Raw genomic sequence first — 19,691 nt, forward strand, 5'->3', positions numbered from 1 at the left:
AGACTTTTCTCCAAAACAAGACATACACTAAAGATGCATACATCAAATTTGAAAGTTAATGGCTTGGCAGGTACTTTCAGAGTACATTTGTCCTATAACATGCCTTTTAGATTGAAGGTACTAGTCCTATGGGCATTCTTGTGTCTGGGTACCGGACTTGAATGTACCATTTAAGGTGCATTCAAGGTCCTTACCACACTAAGCTTTCAAGCTTTCTGGTCAACACTTTGTTTAGAAAGACGAGGTTGTCACAGATAAAACTCTATAAACCTACCTTGTCTAAAATTTATCTTGAATCTGAGATTGCACTTCTCAAATCCCATGTGAGGGAATTCTGAACAGGCTCCCCAAAGGCCTGAAGGAAATTGAAAAGGGAAGCATATGATTGTTGCACACACTTCAGCTTCAGGGCTTTGAAAATTGAGCAAATCTAAATTGTGTTCCACCCCATTTCATCAAAATTAGCTTTGAGAAATCTTTTCAAGCAATACTACAGAAGTTAGTTAGCAAGCAAACAATCTATGCAGAAAAATAAAAAGCCAAACAGCCAGAAGGCTAATTCCACTGTGCTAGCAGACACCAACGTATCTTTTATTATGGTATTATTCATTATGCACAATGAATTCATATTGAAGCAGCTCTTAGTGGCTTACGTAGAGCCTCAAAGGTCTAGTAGAAACAGAGGAAATTGACAAATGTTAACCCCACATTCGAAAAGAACATAAAATCAAAATACTCAAAACTCCATGGGTCTGTGACAACTCAAGGTGATCAAGGTTTCTAATAACTAGTGTCTGATGAACACCACTTTCTGCTTATCACAAGTTCACACCAAATTAAGAGACAAAAGCAATTGTCTGCAAAGTGCCCATCGTGCATCACACCTTGTATTAATTACAAAACACATAATCAAAACAAATGACTGCTTTCATACGTGTAAAATTCAGTATTTTTTTGGCCTTGTTTACTTGGAAAAAATGATCAAAGCAATTTTATTGACAATTTCTTTCAAGAAATACCTAGTTTACTCCTCAGACTTTATACTCTATTAAAGATTTGTTCTATCAGTAAGTTATACTGGAGAAGTAAAAAGGAGGATCTCTTCAGAAAAGCCCAAAGTTAATTGAAATGTGTTGATAAAAAGTAAATTGTTACCCCTGCAGCACTTCTGAATAATAGAAAAAAAATAATGGACCAGTTAAGCTATAAATTTAATTTCCTTAGGTTTATTACATGATAAGCCTCAGTTTGCATGTTTCGACTTGTAAAGCCATTTCAACAAACTTAAGCAAAGAAAAAAAAAGAGGGAAGATGTATGTAAAGAGTATGCTGCTAAAAACCCTGCCAGATCACTGCTACAAGGCTTGTGTGGACAAGCTGTTGGCACCAACTGAAATAAAACTATTCATTTTGTGGGTATGGCACATAAAGTTCATTTTACAAGCAGACTCCCACATAAAGACACTGTGGGAAAATTTCCTTTCAACTAAAATAGCCAAATGCAGTGAGGAGAAATCAGTTATGCAGCAGCACAGAAGATATCAATATCACAATTCTCCTAGCTGCCACCTTGTCAGCCAGTAAGCCTCAATATTTTAGAAAGCTATGTCTGAATTACTACTACAGTAGAAGGCACTGGAAGTCAAACAGCATTACGGAATCAATATCTCTTTTCCCTGAGCTGCTGCTGCTGCTAAAGCCAAAGGGGTTCCAATGTACTCATCTGACCATATTTTAGGGCTAATTAGTAAAAAATTAGGGGACACCTCTTAATATCTCAAATATATTTCTATCGCACCATTTAGGAATCCTTATTTTAGATTTGCAATGAAGCCTCCAAGTGGCTGCTTGTGAGAGAGCGGATTTTGTAAGCCTAGGCTCTCATATTCTTCTGTAACATGCGACAACTCAGTTACAGGAATTCTACTTTAAACTTTGAACTTGGTGCAGAGAGCTCTTTTTAAGCCATGTAGTCAGCTCTCTTCATCTTTGTTTAAAAGCTACACTGAGGACAACTCACACCAGCAAGGGGAATTTAATAACCCTGCACATGGGAAAATTCTCAGTTAAACTGGGAAACCAAGACACCAGCCTATCCTGGACTGTATTCGAACCCTTCACTCCCTGCACAGCAAGGCTTGTTTGTATTCAGTACTTTTATTACATACCAAAGCTTTCTATATCTGAATATTTGGTCTGCCTCACAAAAGTAACAGTAATGGACAATAAAAAATAGAGAATAAGGCATCACAATTTTGCTATAGTTCAGCCATGTGCATAGCAAAGATCTAAAAACTAGTATTTAAGTGATGAATGTAATCCTTTAGCCAAATGTAAAATAATAATCACTCCTCAGTAAATACTAATTCAAAATCAGAAACAATGAAAATAAAGTATAAGATATGAGTCATAAGGTTGCACATTCTGATACGGGACTTATGTATATTCTGATATTACCATTATTACACCATTTTCAACCAATAAAGAAAATTTCTTGTGGATCTGAGAAATCAAGTGTTAAATTTTATGCCCAACATCAACATCACTCCTTATTGTCAAAATGCCGAAGCACTTCAGTTGCTCTCGGAGAAAGTAAGGCAGTTTCTTTGCTTTTTTCGAGTGTGTCTACACAACAGAGAATCTGAACAGGCCAATCTCATGCAGCCAGGATTCACCAATATATCAGGAACACCAGCCGAGATACTGTATTCTGAGGATGCACACAAAAGTAGTGTCATACTTCTATCATTCTATCAGGGATGCTGTTGGTCATTTTATCTTCTCAGCACTAAACAAAACCTGGACGTGATTCTTCTATAGATTAAAAAAAAAGACTTGCAAAGTATCCCAAAAAGACCACAGGATACCTCAGCTCTCGAAACATTGCCTTATTGTTAAACTAATGTATGGAGCAGCACTCCACCGCTTCCTTAAGCAGAGAAGCCAGAGCCTCAGCTTGCAATGCATCAGAAGTAGCAATGGCATCATCCTCTGGCACAGAGCCAAGATTCCTCTCGGCAGCTTCAGTCTTGAGCCCCCAGAGACGGGTTTTGCTTTTATTACAATCAACGTTTCTATTAAGCTATGAAAAGATAAATCAATTACCCCAATGATAAAGAGAATGGGGTTTGTGGAATGACTTAATGACAGTTAATAACAATGTATTTCATTGCTCTATAACATGATTTTACACAAATTCAGAAGGCTAGTAGTAGATATTGCCACATGGACTACTCTCTGAGGAGATGAGAAGCTCACTGCACGTCTGCTGGAGTTACAGAAACAAGGGGAAGGCTGTGTGCTATAGTTCACACTACAGAAGGAAGGAGTTTTTTCTTCTTGTTTATTCTGTTTGCAAAAAAAGCCACATCTCAGAGATTACCAATCTTGTTTCAAATAAGGCTTTGGTAAAATCTAGAGTAAAAACAACTCGTTTAAAAATTGACCAGGAATAAAAGTGAACCTAAACATTTTAACCTACTGGTTCACAAGGGAAACAGAGAAACATCATACTATATGAACTAAAATTAACTTATGAACTAGAATCTATAACCAAGGGTTACATCATTATATTTAACACTAGAGCTGGAAAAACAAGCATTTTATTCAGATGTATTGAAACACAAAAATGAAATGTCAGTTTTCATTATAGTAAAACAACAAAGGTTTCTTATGAAAACCTTTGTAAAAAGGTATAAAAGCATGAAATCATCTGAAAACTACAGTATATAGTTTTTAAACGTAAAAGACCAGCAACAACTGAAAGAGCAAACAATTCCAAACAAATACCACATAATGATTCTGTTAATATTCCTATAAGCAAGGCCAATTGGAGGACCAGAAGGAAGCAACAAGAAAATGAAATTAAGACGTTATTGGAATGGGATGTGGAATCGACCTCTCAGGCATACTTAGTTCTCACATAGCTAAAAGTTGTAAAAACCTATATGCCAATATGCCCAGCATGAGCTCAGAGTTTACAAGGCTAGAGTGAAGAATCCAAAACAGAGACGCACACAGGTATGTCGGTGGAAATCAGCATCTCAAAATCAGCCTATAAAAAAATGCTTCAAACACACCACCCATCTTGTAACTCACGGTCAGATAATACAAAACTAAGGCATACAACCACTGCCTTTGCTGAAACCGCATCTTGATAGTTCCTCCAAAAATACTGACAATAAACTGGAAGACTTGCTGTCAATGAAACTGAACGATTCTATGATGCATAATATAACTACAAATATGCGCATCTTGCAATATGATGAGTTAGTCAGCAAGTGCAAGTGTCACACTGAAGAAATCACTTGTTTGGTAAGATCACAACATGGGGAAAATAATGTCAGCAACGACAATCTTATTCTCATGAAACTGCCCTCAAAGCATTAAAACCTGTATCTGCAATAAAACATTAGAGCCGTATTAACCCTGATCTGTTTAACTGCCGCCATGTTGTTGTATACCAGGGAGAAGCACAGTGAGCAGCAAATATAAAGCAATCAAGAAAATAGTTCTTTAGTAGTGACTTCAGGCCTTTTCTGCTTTGGTGCTCCTTCATCATTATATTTAACACTAGAGCTGGAAAAACAAGCCTTTCTATTCAGATGTATCGAAACACGAAAATGAAATGTCAGTTTTCATTATAAATTACAGCCGACAGAAAAGCAAAGTTCTTGTTGCAAGAAGGACTGTGTGGATACAGTTTCCAGAGTGATCTGTAGGCACAGATTGTAAAGTAAGTCATGCGATGGCACAGACCATCCCTCAATCCACCTTGCCACTGACAGCTTGGGAGGGAGGTGCTGTGGCTGTATCGATCACTTTTTTTTTTTGCAAATCGCCGCGTTCACGTAATTGTATTTTGTAAACATCTCAACATCGTACCTACAGCAGTATTTACGACCTTTTTAAATAGAGCACCTGAAGTAGTAGGAAAACAGACTCAGTGCTGTTCTTGTTGCTGCCTCAAAGTGTCCTGGGTTCACTTCTGAACTGGTGGACCTGCTCTGTGGAGTTTGCATGTCCACCCCCCTCTATTTTCTAATTCAAATTCCAAATTGATGCCCCTAAGGGGTGTGTCTCTCTTCCAGTGGACTGGCATCCCATCCAGGGAGGAGTCCAGCCTTGTACCCTGACTAGGTACTCTGGGCTTTCTGATGATGAGATGCTCAGTGGTGAAAATAATGTAATGAGTTTAATTCTCACATTTTGAACACAGTTCCTTAATGTCACATATGATGAATCACAGACACAAAATAATACAACTGTAACTAAAATTAGAAATGGTTTATCCTTCCAGAATCATATAGCAAAGTGATAGCTAGCATATAGCTAGTGATAGCAAAGCAAGTTTACTGCATTCACACAAGAGTATATTCATAGTATATGTAGCACCACATTATGTAATTAATAATGGAATAATGGACATGTTAAAGTGATATTTCAAGTGCAAAATAATTTATGTTCAATATTAATGAGTCAATGCTTAGAAGATTTTAAACAATACTAGTGAGAAAAGAACACTAATACAAATACCAGTTAGTTTTTTAACTTCTGTCTGGAATTTGTTCAAGTCTTTGAATGCAAAAAAGTACAGCCCTAAATTTTCCACAACAACACGGTCTGCAAAGATCCAGAAATGATTATTGCATGTAATTATACTGCATATTCTGATTACAAAACATCTACATTTTCCACATTTTATCTCCCAATTAAGAATACTCTAACAATCCTGTGTTTATTCTTTTCTTTGTAACAAGTAGGTTACATTTTGTGTAAAGGAAAAAAAAAACTTCAAATAGATGGTGTTTCAAGAAAGATTTCAGTGTTTTTGTTTTCCATTCTCTTTAACCCTCTTTCTTATCTGTGAAAGCCCTCCACAGTCTACTTCCAAAGGGCAATTGAGGATTTTTTTTTCCTGCAGACTAACAAAACCCTCACTCTAAAACACTCAGTGAGTAAGTACTAAGTCACTGCTGTGCAGAAGCACACAGTCAGTGAATTAAACCACCACACCATCTAACTCCGTTTTTGTTTTATAGAGAAATATAGGACTCGACTACAAATTACCCACTGAAAGGTGATGAATGCAAATAGGCTTGTTTTTTAAAAAAAGCTACAACTCAAAAAGGTCAAGAGATAAATTGGTGAAGCATACACCATTTGCAATGCTTTTTTGAGTAAGAGGTGCTGAGCATTACTTGATTCTGAAATCCTAAATTTGAACATTGAGTTAGAACATTTCTATACCTCTCCGAAATCAAGTATATGGGGTTCCAGTAGGGAGCTGCATCTGTATGCATAGGCTACAAAAAACAAGTAAAGGTTCATTCGATGCTGAAAGGTAAAGAAAAGAAACACTACATTTCAGCTGCGAAGCTTTCTTCAGGTGTCTTTTTGCGTCAATCCCAGTAGGCCACAATTTCAAATTCAGTGAACACTTTAAATAGCACAGTACATCTTGAAAACTGCATTATAAACTTGCATGCTAAGCCATTTAGTGAAAACTCATGCATGACAGTCACTAATAAAATGTCCTGAGTAGAAGCAGATGCATTCTAAACCATTAGTGACACAAACATTCAGGGTAGCTGTCCAATCCTTCAATGAAGCCCTTTGTGTTAGATAGTAAAACATAGTTATGTAAGTAATATGAAACCCTTCTTCCGTTCTTCCCAAAACAAGGATTCTTAACATTCCAGGGAAACCAATGCAAATATCAGGGATTCCTCAGTTGTCAGATAGTTTGTATCTGGCCCTAGATTATAGTCTGACAAGGTTAAAAAAAATGCCTGCCAACTCTTTATCAGCAACTGAAATTGGTTGTATACTATAAGCAATCTGATTCCCAATTCCAAGCAGTTTTATCTTTACTTTCCTACCAAAGGTATAATTAACAGCATACAACCCAATCTAAAAACTTCAAAAGAAATAGTTGCACTCTATCTATCCGCTGAGTACATGCAATACTGAATTCAGCAATCGGCATGTTAAATCTATTTGTTCACTACTAGCAATGGGATCAGATCTTGATGGCTAGTTCTTCTCCTTTCAGGAAATTCAGCTTTATAAATGGAAATGACAATAGCAGAACTGGGTTGTCAATAAAAGATGCCAACAATGTGCTTTTATTTGCAAAGACAAATATGGAACCACTCTTCAAATTTCATAACCCAATTGAAAAAAAGAACAGCACCAACCACAATTTCACTTTTGCTTGGTCCACCTGTGTTTAGCTGAAAAAGAACACTTCAACAAGCTTAGAAATGAAAGCGGAAATAGTTTGCATCTTAACTACTTTAGAAAGTCTTACAATTCTTTGTGCCAAATACATAGTGTTGTGTCATTTTATTCTTACAATTAAATTCCTGCCTAATTCAACACTTGCTATATTTAGTGCACATAATCCAAGAGCTGAATCCTTGTTTGCAATTTGATACAGAGCACTACAATTACTGGGCAGTCACAGGAACAGGCACCTCTTTTTTCATAAAAATGGTTACAAAGGAGAAGGAGGTTTTTAACCCAATTAGGTTGTTTGGTTTCAAGTCAAGTGATCCAAGGATCTCTTCCAGCTGTTTCATAAAATAAACTAGTTCAACACATTGACTAGAACCTGCTTCCAGACTCTCTCAATCTTTTGCGCCAAGAAGGGCTGTCTGGTACCATATATAAAGGCAGTTCCCCTTAGCTTCCATTTGTGTCCTGTGGGTCATGTTTCATTGTTGAGTCTGAAGTGTGCATTTGGTAGATTCCATCAATACCTTTGAGGATCTTGAATACTGCAGGTTCTCTCATGGGTCTCCTCTGCTCAAGACTAAAAGAACTGTAAGATTACCTTTCACACAGTCACTTTTTTTATTCCGGTCTAATGTTTTCAAAAATGGCTAATCTGAGCCCACGCGAACAGTTCTATTATTGCGGCAGACGCTTTATCTCTGCACGACTGAGAAGAAAAACCCAGTATGAAGACAGGGCTAGTGTGAATATCTTCATACCTTAAAGTGACAAATGCTGAAGAAGATGGGATCGTTGTGTTTACTGTACAGGTCCAATGTCCACGTCACCAAAAATTAAAATATTTACCAACGTGATGGATTCAACGTTTACATACAAAGATGTGTTTGTAGAATGCTCAATGTTCTGAAAGAGCAATGCTGAATACTTACAATTATGTAAACAGGCCTCCCCCAAAAACACAAAAATGCTGTGTAATGGAGAAAGAATGTGGGCTGATACTCCTCACTTTTGCTGTATACTCACTTCCCTCTGCCCCTGAAATGCACAGGGGTTTTAGTGACACAAGGCAGCAGTAACCTGCTAAAACCCACACTTTTTGTAATTTGCAAGATGTTCCAAAAAACATTTTAGAGAATTCGTAAATCACTCAGAATGCTACTTCAATGAAGTATAGAAGAAAAACAGGATTAAACAAATGCGAAAACTGCTCTCCATTATATTTTTGCAACTGTTATCAGTTTTGGAAAAATATAACTTTTTCTTTAATACATTTGATCCAGAAACTATACTATAAAGTCAGTTTCTGTGAGTACCAGTTCCAGTACTTCACACTCTCTTTTCATCGCATAGTCCTCCCCTTTGATACAATCAGAAAAAGAAAAACATCTAAACTATTTTACAGTATTCACCAAGCAGGTCTAGAAAAACCTCCTGCCGTCTGCTTAATACTGTGAATATACTGAATTCTTTACCCAGATTGGCAACTGAAAGCACAGTGAAGTAAATAATTAGCAGAAAAACAAATTCAGTGTGTAATGAGTCCTTGCTACATTTTCTTTTGGCTTCTGAAAAAAGTCTAGGCAAAAAATAAGCATATTAAATAATGCAATTCTAAAACATAATTGCAACACAGACCCCCAAATTCTACATAAATTATGGTAGTTGTTTTCTACGTAATTCAGTAGTCAACTGTCTCTTATTTAAAGCTATTGAAGTCACTCACTATCCCATATATCAGAGATAGGCAAAAAACAACCTGCCTGACATTCTGTCCAGCCTGTCATGAATCCTGGTAAGTATCGTCAACCAAAAAAGGAAAAGAATTAGACTGTTGCCTGTTGTCGCTTATAATTGAAATGAGCATTTAAACACTGTTTGCATAAAAGACCTTATGCAAATTTATTTTGCCAGGAAACTGTACAGCAGGATAAAATGCAATGTCTCACTCAGGGAATTTCTGGTCCATGACTGGTTGGTTGCTTGTTGCTATGGTTAAGTATTGAGAGTCGCACAAGAGAACAAAGTAGCTCTCAGTTTTTGTGGAAGAGATCTGTTGCACTTTGGTACAGGCCACCACTCAAAACTAGTTTATCAATGAAGAGCAAAGTAGATGACAAATATAATAAAGAGTGTAAAACTGCACACTCTTCGCACTGATGCATGAGGGAAAGCTTTGTGCTCAGAATCCACTAAAAGCGTTCAAAGAATACAACTTCAATCCCAATTTTGAGAGCAAAATACCTCCAAATATAAATAATTTACTACAGTAAAACTTAGATAAGTATAAAAACCGGTTCTTTGAATGCAAAAAAAGTTCACAAAACTATATGCAATACATGAAGGAATTAGCACAAGAATGAGCTATACACACTGCAATACAGGAAAAAAAACAGCAAACCAGCAAAACAAGGCAATTTATCAAAAAATGTCTAACTAACCGCAATATTCTAACCAGAGAAGAAAATAGTTCAAAAAAGGTTAAGGCAAAATGTGATATTTTTCATACTTTGCTGTGTAGTAAACAAGAGTTGTGACAAGGACATAGCCCAGGTGTTAATTTTCATACATGGCATTACCAAAACATTTTCATCAAACTGAAGAACTGGCATCTGTGCAGTCAATGAAAAAAAGAAATATCTATAAGGACTATTTGAAAGTAATTGCAGAGTGTGACCAATAACTAAATCAAATTTCTCCAAAGCTGTAAAATGCAATAAACGTTTAATACTGTATAAGTGTACAATACATCACACAAATTTAAAATACTGAATATTTATGATAACGAAATACACTGAAGAATGTTTTTTTAAAAAAAACTACATTTTACCAGTTGGGAAAACCAGGGCTGATAAAAAGCTGTAGGTTTTGCTAATCACTATTTCTGTTTTTAAAACCCTCTTCTTTTACTCGATGAATGCTAAAGCTTCCTGAGTTTAGCATGGTATGAATAGAGCTTGGCAGGCAGTCAGAAAGACAGCACAAGACTGAATACTATGAATTCAGCTTCTGTGCACCCACTAAACTAAAAAAAAAAAAATCACAAACTCTACAAAGCTTTTTAAAACCCTAATGGATTCAGTCCTTTATTCAGGATTATAATAAGCAACAGCCGGAAAAGGCTCAGTTCCAAGTAGCCTGAGTTGACGTGTCTTCTGTGTGTTGATGTTATATACAAATTCATGGAAGCAGTAAATTGTGGCTTGTTTACATCTTTTTAGATCATCTTTCTAGCCCCATAATGGGTGAGGGGCTGCTCAGGTCATGGCTCAGTGGTTCCAGGTCACTCTAGGTTGCTCTAGAATTCCAGTTACAGCCATATCGAAGTAAACATGTAATGCACAAAAATGTTTTAAAATAATCTAAGTTACAAGCACATAGCAGTCTAAGATATCTACCGCATCTTAGAGGCATCACCACTAATTGGTCACAGTTTATATGGGGAAAGAAAATTCTAAGGTTTTGAAAGAACTGATTAAAGATGTACTAAAATGCTAGATCAACATGTTTCTCCCAATCTTATTCCCCAGACTGACACTGCACTATAGGTAGAATACAAGTCTAGCAGGTTATCCAGTCATCTGAAGGAACACAGAAAGACACACAAAAAGGAGATCCTGAGAAGTTCATCCAGTACAGGTCACAGTGTAAGTATGCGTTGGTATAAAGCTTGCTAAAGTCTAGACCAGTAGTTGTCCACTGTGCAGAGTCCTTTAAAAGTGAGGTGTTTGATTTTAAAACATGAACATGTCAAGCTCAGGTGGCCTAAGAGGACATGAAGTGACAATTGTGACAAGAGAACACAGAAACCAAGTGAGGTCTTTGCACGCTTTTTTATTGATAGTAAACTCAGACAAAGCAAGCTAGCGGGCGTAGTGAAACTGATCCTATCCATATCTCCCATTTTACCTTCCCTGATTTAAGAAAAAAAATGGATCAGTTTGATATCAAAAGAAGTGCAGTCAAAAAGCAATTCTTCCATAAATCCAGTGACTGATGAAACAGCTGAACCCCCAAGAAAAAAAGCTTGAACTGTTCAGAGACAGTTCACACAGGACAGCAGAAGCGTTATCTGGCCTGTAGAATATCTTGGACAGGAGTTGCTGCTTGTCCCCTACCTGAACATTTCATTAAGATGGCAAATATCGCAGTGGTACCCAGTTAAAATGCCATCTGAAGACAAAACATCCTTATACTGTAATCAAAGACATTTAGTACTTCAAGCACTTGAAACAACAAAACATCTAACTAATTTGACATTCAATGGGAGTCTGCAAAATCAAAGAAGCACTGTACCACAGGCGAAACCTTAATCCTGCGTACATGTAAAAAAAAACACTAATCACATGAAATGGCAAATTGACAGTGTCAGCTCATATTGAGGCAGATTGCAAAAACAATAGTGTCTAGCAAGGGGCTTCTTTGCAGATTGAAGAATTTACTAATATAGGAGGACGCTGCCAATCACTGGCCAAGTTTGGTTATGTTGCGGGCAACTACCTTTAGGAGAAATTTGTGTTTTGTAAAGAGCTACCTAGTCCTACGACTAGAAAGGAAATATTATAGGTAATTATATTACCTAAATTATTAGCTAGATATTTACAAGAAGCAAAACAAACCTGGAATGTCTTACAGTATTTGCACTAACAGCCTCCATGACACAGAAAGCCAAAGAATTGGTGAGTAAAGGCGCACAATCCCGACATTCTGATCATTCACTGCATCCTGCACTGTCAAGCTCTTGCAACCAAAACAAGCAAACTCTGAAGAGCATGGATTACATAAAATCACAGCCACTGGTATCACATTTGTTCCTTTTTTGTGTACAGAGAAAGGGGCCAAGCATCACAGTTTACCGTTACATAGTGAGGCGATGTTCATGAGTTCTGGAGAAAAGAGAGTTTTCAACAAAACATGAACTGCCTTTTAAAGAGTCACTATCTGATAATTACGGATGTGCTAATCTTCCATATCTTGCTGACATTTCTAGCCTTTTTAATGAGCTGAATACTTAAATAGGGAATGAACAAGATAATATAAATCGAAGATAAACTACAGGCTTTTCAGTCCAAGCTGGACCCAAGAGTGGCAGGAGGTTAACTTGAGATGTTTCCACTAGTACCATCAGTGGCAGATGCAGTTGTTAAGGTGCTGAACCTCATATTCCAGCATCGCAAAACACTCCAAGAAGAGCTCAAGTGCCGCTTTCCCTTTATATATGTGTAAGATGACATAAGTGATCCATTTAGTTCACGTTCTTCTGATTCATCAGAAAAGTTGACTTTAAATGAAAAAGAGGAAAAACTAGTGCTGTAGATGGATTCACAATGACATGGCAAAGAGAAGAATTTTGAAAAGCTGTCTTTGGACGCATGTTAGCTGAATGCAGTACATGATTATCTGACTGTCTCTTACGATGCTATTGCTGTCCTCTTCCCCAACTACATGCCAAAAAAATGCATCTTCATCACTGGAATAAATTAAATACAACAGGAGTGAGTGCTTGTCAGCAGAGCAGGGATTGCAGCTGACTCTCTCATCAATTCCTCCAATATTCAAAGACTCTGTGCACAATTGCAGGCCCAGGAGTTTCACTAAACCACTAAGATGCTACTTCCTAGACTTTCTAAACTTTACAGTTTACTCTGCTCTATTGAATTACAATTGCATATCACTTCAATTATTTAAGAAATATATATATATATTTAAAATCTAAATTTTAAAAACTTAAAAACAGTTACACATTATGAAACTGAAAAGAGCTCCCTATTGTCTTCTGAATTGGATCTGAAGCGTCAATGCGTGTGATCCATGTTTATCTTGTTCTATGCATTATATTGCAAATCTCTCTAGACTATAATCGCAGCAAATGTGTCATTTATGAGCAATCAACTCAGCTTGGAAAAGTGTGTCTGCTACTGGATGGTCTCAGTGAGGTGTGCCGTGTGACTGAAAATGTTGGGAACTATCTAGTCTAGACTGCCACTTGCTGCTCTTGACTAGGTGTTGCTGAATGACTGACTCCTGAGACTTCTGAGGATTTAAAAGATGGTCTGCAAGTTCAGAGTATTCATAAACACTTAAGCTGGCCTGAGTTTTCTCAGAACTAAAGATGAGGGTGAACTTGGACATTAATTTTCCATGATTCACAGAGCTGCTAAAGGTTTTTCAGAAATACAATGTGTTACTGTATAAAGATTGCAAGAAAGCAATTTTTTTGAAATCGCAATACTTGCCAACATTTAAGGATGTCTTTTTTGATAGGCTGAGAAGCTGATTTCTTGTATTCCACATATTAATTGAACAAATCTGAAGCCAGAACAATTAGGATGACCAACCAATATTATTCTAGACTTGACCCTCAATTTACATATATTACTGTGAAGTGTGAAGAAATGCACAGCATATAGTGTATATATAACTTATATAATTGTGTGTAATACAACTGAGAAAGTTTCACTTATACCAAGTTTTATTTATACTTTTTTACCAATGCCCTATGACCACATTTAGCATGTTTCATAAATGAATCTGATTTGAGAAGCAAGTATCAATAACAAATCTGATGATTACCTTTGACATTTTATCTGCATGCAAGAGTGAGGAGTCATTTTTGTCAAGTCTGAACAAGTATTATCTGGAAAAAAATCGATTTTTACATAAGAAATATACACATTGAAGTATTTACAACTTTAGTAATTCGCATGTGAGAAACATTAAAAGCACTAAAAGACACGGATATAAACAAAACCAAACATCAATAAACAGTAAGACAGTTAAACTGAACCAGAAGGAAATACAGGAGTTTAACATTTCCAGACTGAATTTAAAAGTGCTGACATAGTCCATCTCTTATGTACTTAGGAAGGACATTCCACCTTCACAAAATGCATCACCACCAAAGTTTCAACATTTTGAAATAGGAATGATTAGATAAGCAGAGTCTAGAGATCAACTATGAGGAGGGTAAACTTAGAGCATGTCACTAAGGTTAACCAGAACTAAGCCATGCAGGGCTTTGGGTGTGAGTAAGAGAGCTTTAAAAATGCCAGAGTCAGTGCAGTGGTATCAGAACAGGTTGTATGTGCTAATAAGCTTGAAATGTTTAAATCACATAGGCAACTGTATTCATAGTACAACATATTTAGGACTTTCTTATATACATAAACAAATATAGTGCTGCAGAGGTTCTAGAATAGTTCTACAAAATGCAAGAACTAACTGAGTGATGAGACACCTTAGCAGAGAAAATTATCAGCCCCAAGGGTAAAACTAGGATCCAAGAAGTATTTTACTTAAATACACTGATTCACATACATCATACTGCAACTTTTACCCTCAAAATCTGGTGCCAGAAGAGCTCAGTGTTTATGGCTTCTGTCCTCCTCTTAATTCTATAAGTAATTTAACTTCTCTCGTACTATGACTAACTTTCTGAGGTCTGCACCAGATGATGAATTAAAAAAGCACATTAAAAGCTAAACCACTAAGACAATTCAACTCCCCTAGGAGAAAAGTAGCCCACCTTGGTAAAGTCTGAACTGTTCAATAAATAAATTGAGTAATAAATTGTTAATTTCTTAATAAACCCAGAATCAGAAAATTATCAGAATAATTAAGGATTAGGTGGAGCAAAATCTGGAATGGAATGGTAGTGTCTAGGCTGATGACCCCTGCTTAAAGAACAAATTTTTGTAAAAACTACTTAAAGCCTTTTCCCTAAGATAGTAAACGCAGCCTACATTGTTTCTCTACCACACAACTGCGAACTCTGGGAGCTGCTGGGCAATTGTCAGTTTAATGTATTGTCAGCGAGAGAGTGGGATTGTTCCACCAATCAATGCTTACTCTCCAATAACTATGTGCCTCACACTTATGTCAAATGGTAAGGAGCTCAAAAGTGAGTCCGGGTCCAAGGAAAAAGTCCTTTGCCCCTCATTACCCCACCACCACCCTGAAGCAGGGGGCCACGTTCCTCAACAACTCCTGATCCCTAATCTGGAGTACGTAAAACAGAAAAAAGCAGATGACAGATAAAATGATAATGACAATCGGACAGGAATGAAGCAAAAATTACAATGTTCTAAAAAAATTGTAGCTAAAAAATCTTAAAGCAATAAAGTAAATTCTTACTAAACTATGTTTTTGTACAATAATGTTATTGTGTTGACTACCTTTGATGGCAAATGTTATCTATTAAGGTGTCAGCACCAAATAAAAGTCACTGTTCTCTCTTCAATAACTATAATTTTGCTGCCAATGGCTATCTGCTTCTCTAGGAATCCTAGGCATGTGTAGCACAAGGCTTCCAAGAACAGTCATTTCAAATGGATGTCAGACTTGACAAGAGGTTTGCAGATAAACACTGTCTGCTAAGCACTAGCTCTCTAAACTGGTGCTTATAAGTGTGGCATCAGCCCTTTTTACAATAACTGGCCCTTAGAAATAACAAGAGTAACATGTCCTGTCTTAAAATGAGCAGCCTGTTAACTATATCGATCCACAAATTATCATCTCCAATACAAACCTGTTATATTAATACTGCATTTCGGTTTGCTTGGGTAAAAAAGACGCAGGATATCTGCTCCTGTGACTATTGAATCGGATCTAACATTTAAAAAAACTCAAAATGGGTTTAATTTACAGATTTAAAAACAGCAATATGAATAGTGAATCACATTACTTAGGCTTTACAACCTCTTGACTGGACCAAAGAAAGCAAATGACTTAAACGGAGACAACAGAAAATTAATTGAGCATAACTTCATTACAGTGATTAATAAATGAGTTTTGACTTTCACAGATTTCATGCCTGTAGAAACTGCTGCAGTCTCAAATGAGAACAGTTAGAAATTACTATATTATATGACTGTTTTTATACATATATTATTTTCTAATGAACACTAAAAGATCAATCATAGCTAATGGCATCACGCAAAACGAATCTAGTTTCACATGACATGTAGGCCTAAAGGGATTTATTCTCCTACTTTCTTATCCCTCACCTTTTACAAGTGGATTAAATTAAAACCACAAAGCAAACACGGAACTTTGACATCGGCAATAAGCAATAATGGGCAGAATCTAAAGCAACCACAGCACATTTCAGAATACGTTCATAGTTAAAACATGGTTTCTGAAAAACCTCCACACACCCACAAAAGAGTCCTGCAAAGATCTAAAGTGGGATTACCTTCTACAGTTATTCTATACACTACTACAAATGGATGATCTTATTATCCATTTAAAAACAAATTTGGCTACACAAATTTAAACAGGACACAATTTCTGTGTACTCATCCATACAATAAACTATTCCTTCCGTGAATGAACTTTAAAACTCTTTTAAAAAGACTGGATCAGTGAGAAAGTACACAGAGCTCCAATGACATTATGAATCACACTGCTTAAACTTCCGGAGTGCAACATCACTAAATCCTTGCAACCAAGTATAAACTTTCTGTGGTTTGTCAGGTGTCTCGTTATTTTAATGTATTTAAATCTGTTTAAGCATGATTTTAGAAGACTGATATTTAACCTACACTCACACCAATAAATACAAGTCTTAAAACACATTCTGCTGGAATGTACTGAAATCAAATGCAAATTGACTTATCCTGGATTGCGTGAGTTGAGTTATTCAATACAAATTCCGGACAATGAAACTACACATCCCCTCACGTCTACACGGTCTCTTCCAGGAGCCAGCGACCTGCACCTGCTGCCTCCAGATGCCGCGGCGATAAAAAAGCCGATCGGCCACCAAGACGACCCACTGGCTGCCCAGGCAAAAGTTAATCTTTTATTAATGACAGAGGTACTGCAGGCGTCTAGGCTTACACTAGCGGCAGCTCGGGAAAGGCAGTGCTCGGCCCAGGTCGAACACAAACCTCGCCAAACTTAAAAACACCCTCTTCTTTCTGGCTGGGATACAACTGTAGCTGCCGCGCACAATTAAAGCTGTTCGTAACGGCCAAAAAATGCGACCCATTTAACTGCAAACACAACTGGCTATGCGACGTAAAAATGTTTCCAAATCATCCATTTACCTGCGTAGAAACGTATCATACAGCCTATCTCGGCGTCCATCCCTTCTTCCTGCACCCTCCACGGGTCTTTAAATCCCAGTTTAAAGAGGTAGTCATTCTGTATCTGAAGGGGCTTTTCTTCGGGCTCCAGCCGCCTCGCTGCTTCGCCGTGCAGCTGGACGTACAATGTCGGGGCAGAGGAGCAGCGGTCAGACCCCAACTCCGCTGTCCAGGTGGAGGTGTGCCTGGCGGCGCCCTTGCCTGTCAGGCTGGGCCTGGGCTGACACTGGCCGCCGCTACAGGGAAGTTTGGCCGAGCTGAGCGGGTCGTGTCTGACGCCTGGTCCCCGGTCAGCCACCGCTCCGTTGGGAAGCTCACAGCCGCACAGCCTGTTGCCGACTGCGTTGTTGTTATTCGAGATGGCGCTGCCGCTTTCTCGGGCAACCTGCTGCAACTCCTGGGCAATGGAGCTGGGCAGCTGACTGTCCAGATCCAGCTCGTCGGAGGAACTCCCGAAACCGTCGAGCCCCTCCGGTGCGCTGTCCAAGCTCGGGCTGAGGCTGGTGGACGTATCCGTACCCAGGATGATGCCATCGCTGAACGAGTCCCGGTGGTCGGCGAGCTGGGCCGCAGCGCTGAGCTCCTCGCAGGTGCTGCTGTCCACATCCGAAGGAGAGTTTGGTCCGCAACTTTCCTCTGCGCCGCGTACAAGCGCGGCATCGGCGGCAGGTGACATCAAGTCGACGTCGGCGTTTGAATTGGTATCCGAAGAAGGGCTGGTAAAATTCTTCCGCTCCGACTGCGGGTTTACTCTGGAAGAATCAGTCTCCAGTTGCTGCCGCTTGTGGCTCTTCCTGCTCTCCGCCAGCGGCAACCTCAGCCTTTCTGCCGGGGGGGATGCCAGGCCTTCCCTGCACTCCGCATGTTTCGCGGAGTTGAAATGACCAAGTTGGTCAGGACCGTCCGCCACTTCCACGACCTCCGGGCTGGCACTGGGGGAGCGCAGCCTCTGCTGGGCACCGCTGCCCACCCGTCTGCCGTTGCAGGTGCCGTTTAAGTCTGTCGTGGGGCTCCCTTTGCCGACCAGTTTCACCACGGCTCCTCCTTTGCTGCCGAGTTGGTTCAGCCGCCGCGCTATCTCCCCGGCGCTGGTTTCCAGTGTGCACAAAACTGGCCTGAGGTACGAGGGCACAAGTTTGTCGTGGACGTGTAAGCAACCCCGCTGGAGGTCCGCTCTCACCCATTCCCGATCTGCCGGCTGCAGTTGCATGACCTGACGGTGCCTCAGTAGCATCTTTCGATCCAGGCTCCGTGTGCTCAGGGCGGAGGACGAAGCGGAGCTCATGTGGCTCCCGGAGGAGGCAGAGGCTGAGGCTGCAGCTGCAGCCGAGAGATTTCTCTTCAGTCGTCTCCTCCTAAGCAGCAGTGAGTTAGTGTTACTGGCCAAACCTGAAGCACTCGTGGTTGCAGGAAGAGAAGGATTTGTACTAGTTTTACCAGTGGCCGCTTGAACCTGATGATTTCCATTGCTGGTTGCTACGTGAAGGAGAGGGGCAGATGTCCCTCGGAGACCCCCACTCTCCGCTTTCGACCCGCCGCCTCCGCCATCATCCACCGCCGCTGCAGCCCCACTACCAGCGGTAGTGAAGCTGGATCCTTTCTTCAATTTACCGGCATGGCTTATTTTGCCAGTTTCAGAGTCCGAAGCAGCTGTCCCGACCGCTGTGGAAGAGCCATCCAGTGCCAACCTGCCGTCCAACACCACAGCCCGCGCACTTTCCATTTTACGTGAGTGGAAATAACGAAGAAAATACACTTAATGTGTTAATTAAAAAAATAATACACAAGCAAAACTGCGCAGGCTGGCCACTCACTCCGGGTCTTACGCCATTGTAAATCCAGTTGGTTCGTTTCTTGCTTTTCTCAGAGCCGCTCGGCAGCTGCCGAAACCGCCATCATGGAGACTGTGGCAGGAGAAACTCAAGCGTAAGTAAAAAGCAAAGGGGGGCGCGTCAGTCCCTCATTAATTATAAAATTATATGCGGGAATATTAAATGAATGTCGACAGACATCCTACGTCAGCGGAACTCTGTTTATATTCATAAGGTGACATCTTAAAGAGGAGGGTCTAAAATGTGGGAGGCTGTTTCGAAAAGAGCTTTGTGTAAACATCTTTCGTTTTCCGACACTGCCCCCCTCAGGAAAGGTGGAACTATTCAAGCAGAAAACGACATATTCTAAAAGTCGTCAGAAACTTTCTATTTCGAAACCATGAACGTGCTGTGTTTTTTTACACCTGCTTTTCAATGTCTGCGCATATTCACCCGGCTGTTGAAAAAAAAAAGGCTGTAGTGTGGAGGTGTGCGGGTAGTAAGGAACAAGAAGACTTTAATCCCGCAAAAGTGAAAAGAAAGAAGAAATACGTAA

The 19,691-nt window shown here is 39.2% G+C and overlaps 1 protein-coding gene across 1 annotated transcript in view; it reads right to left on the bottom strand.

The window, feature by feature from the left end:
- The window catches only part of phlpp1 (PH domain and leucine rich repeat protein phosphatase 1), a 111,739-nt gene extending 92,484 nt beyond the window's left edge, over positions 1-19,255 (bottom strand). The window contains exon 1 of the mRNA XM_015354224.2: positions 17,286-19,255. Within this exon, the coding sequence (XP_015209710.2) occupies positions 17,286-19,047 (1,762 nt within the window). The 5' untranslated portion in view covers positions 19,048-19,255. The remainder of the gene's footprint in view (positions 1-17,285) is intronic.
- Between the last annotated feature and the right edge of the window lie 436 nt (positions 19,256-19,691).

The sequence above is a fragment of the Lepisosteus oculatus genome, chromosome 6 (assembly GCF_040954835.1).
Source record: "Lepisosteus oculatus isolate fLepOcu1 chromosome 6, fLepOcu1.hap2, whole genome shotgun sequence".
NCBI classification, from domain to species: domain Eukaryota; kingdom Metazoa; phylum Chordata; class Actinopteri; order Semionotiformes; family Lepisosteidae; genus Lepisosteus; species Lepisosteus oculatus.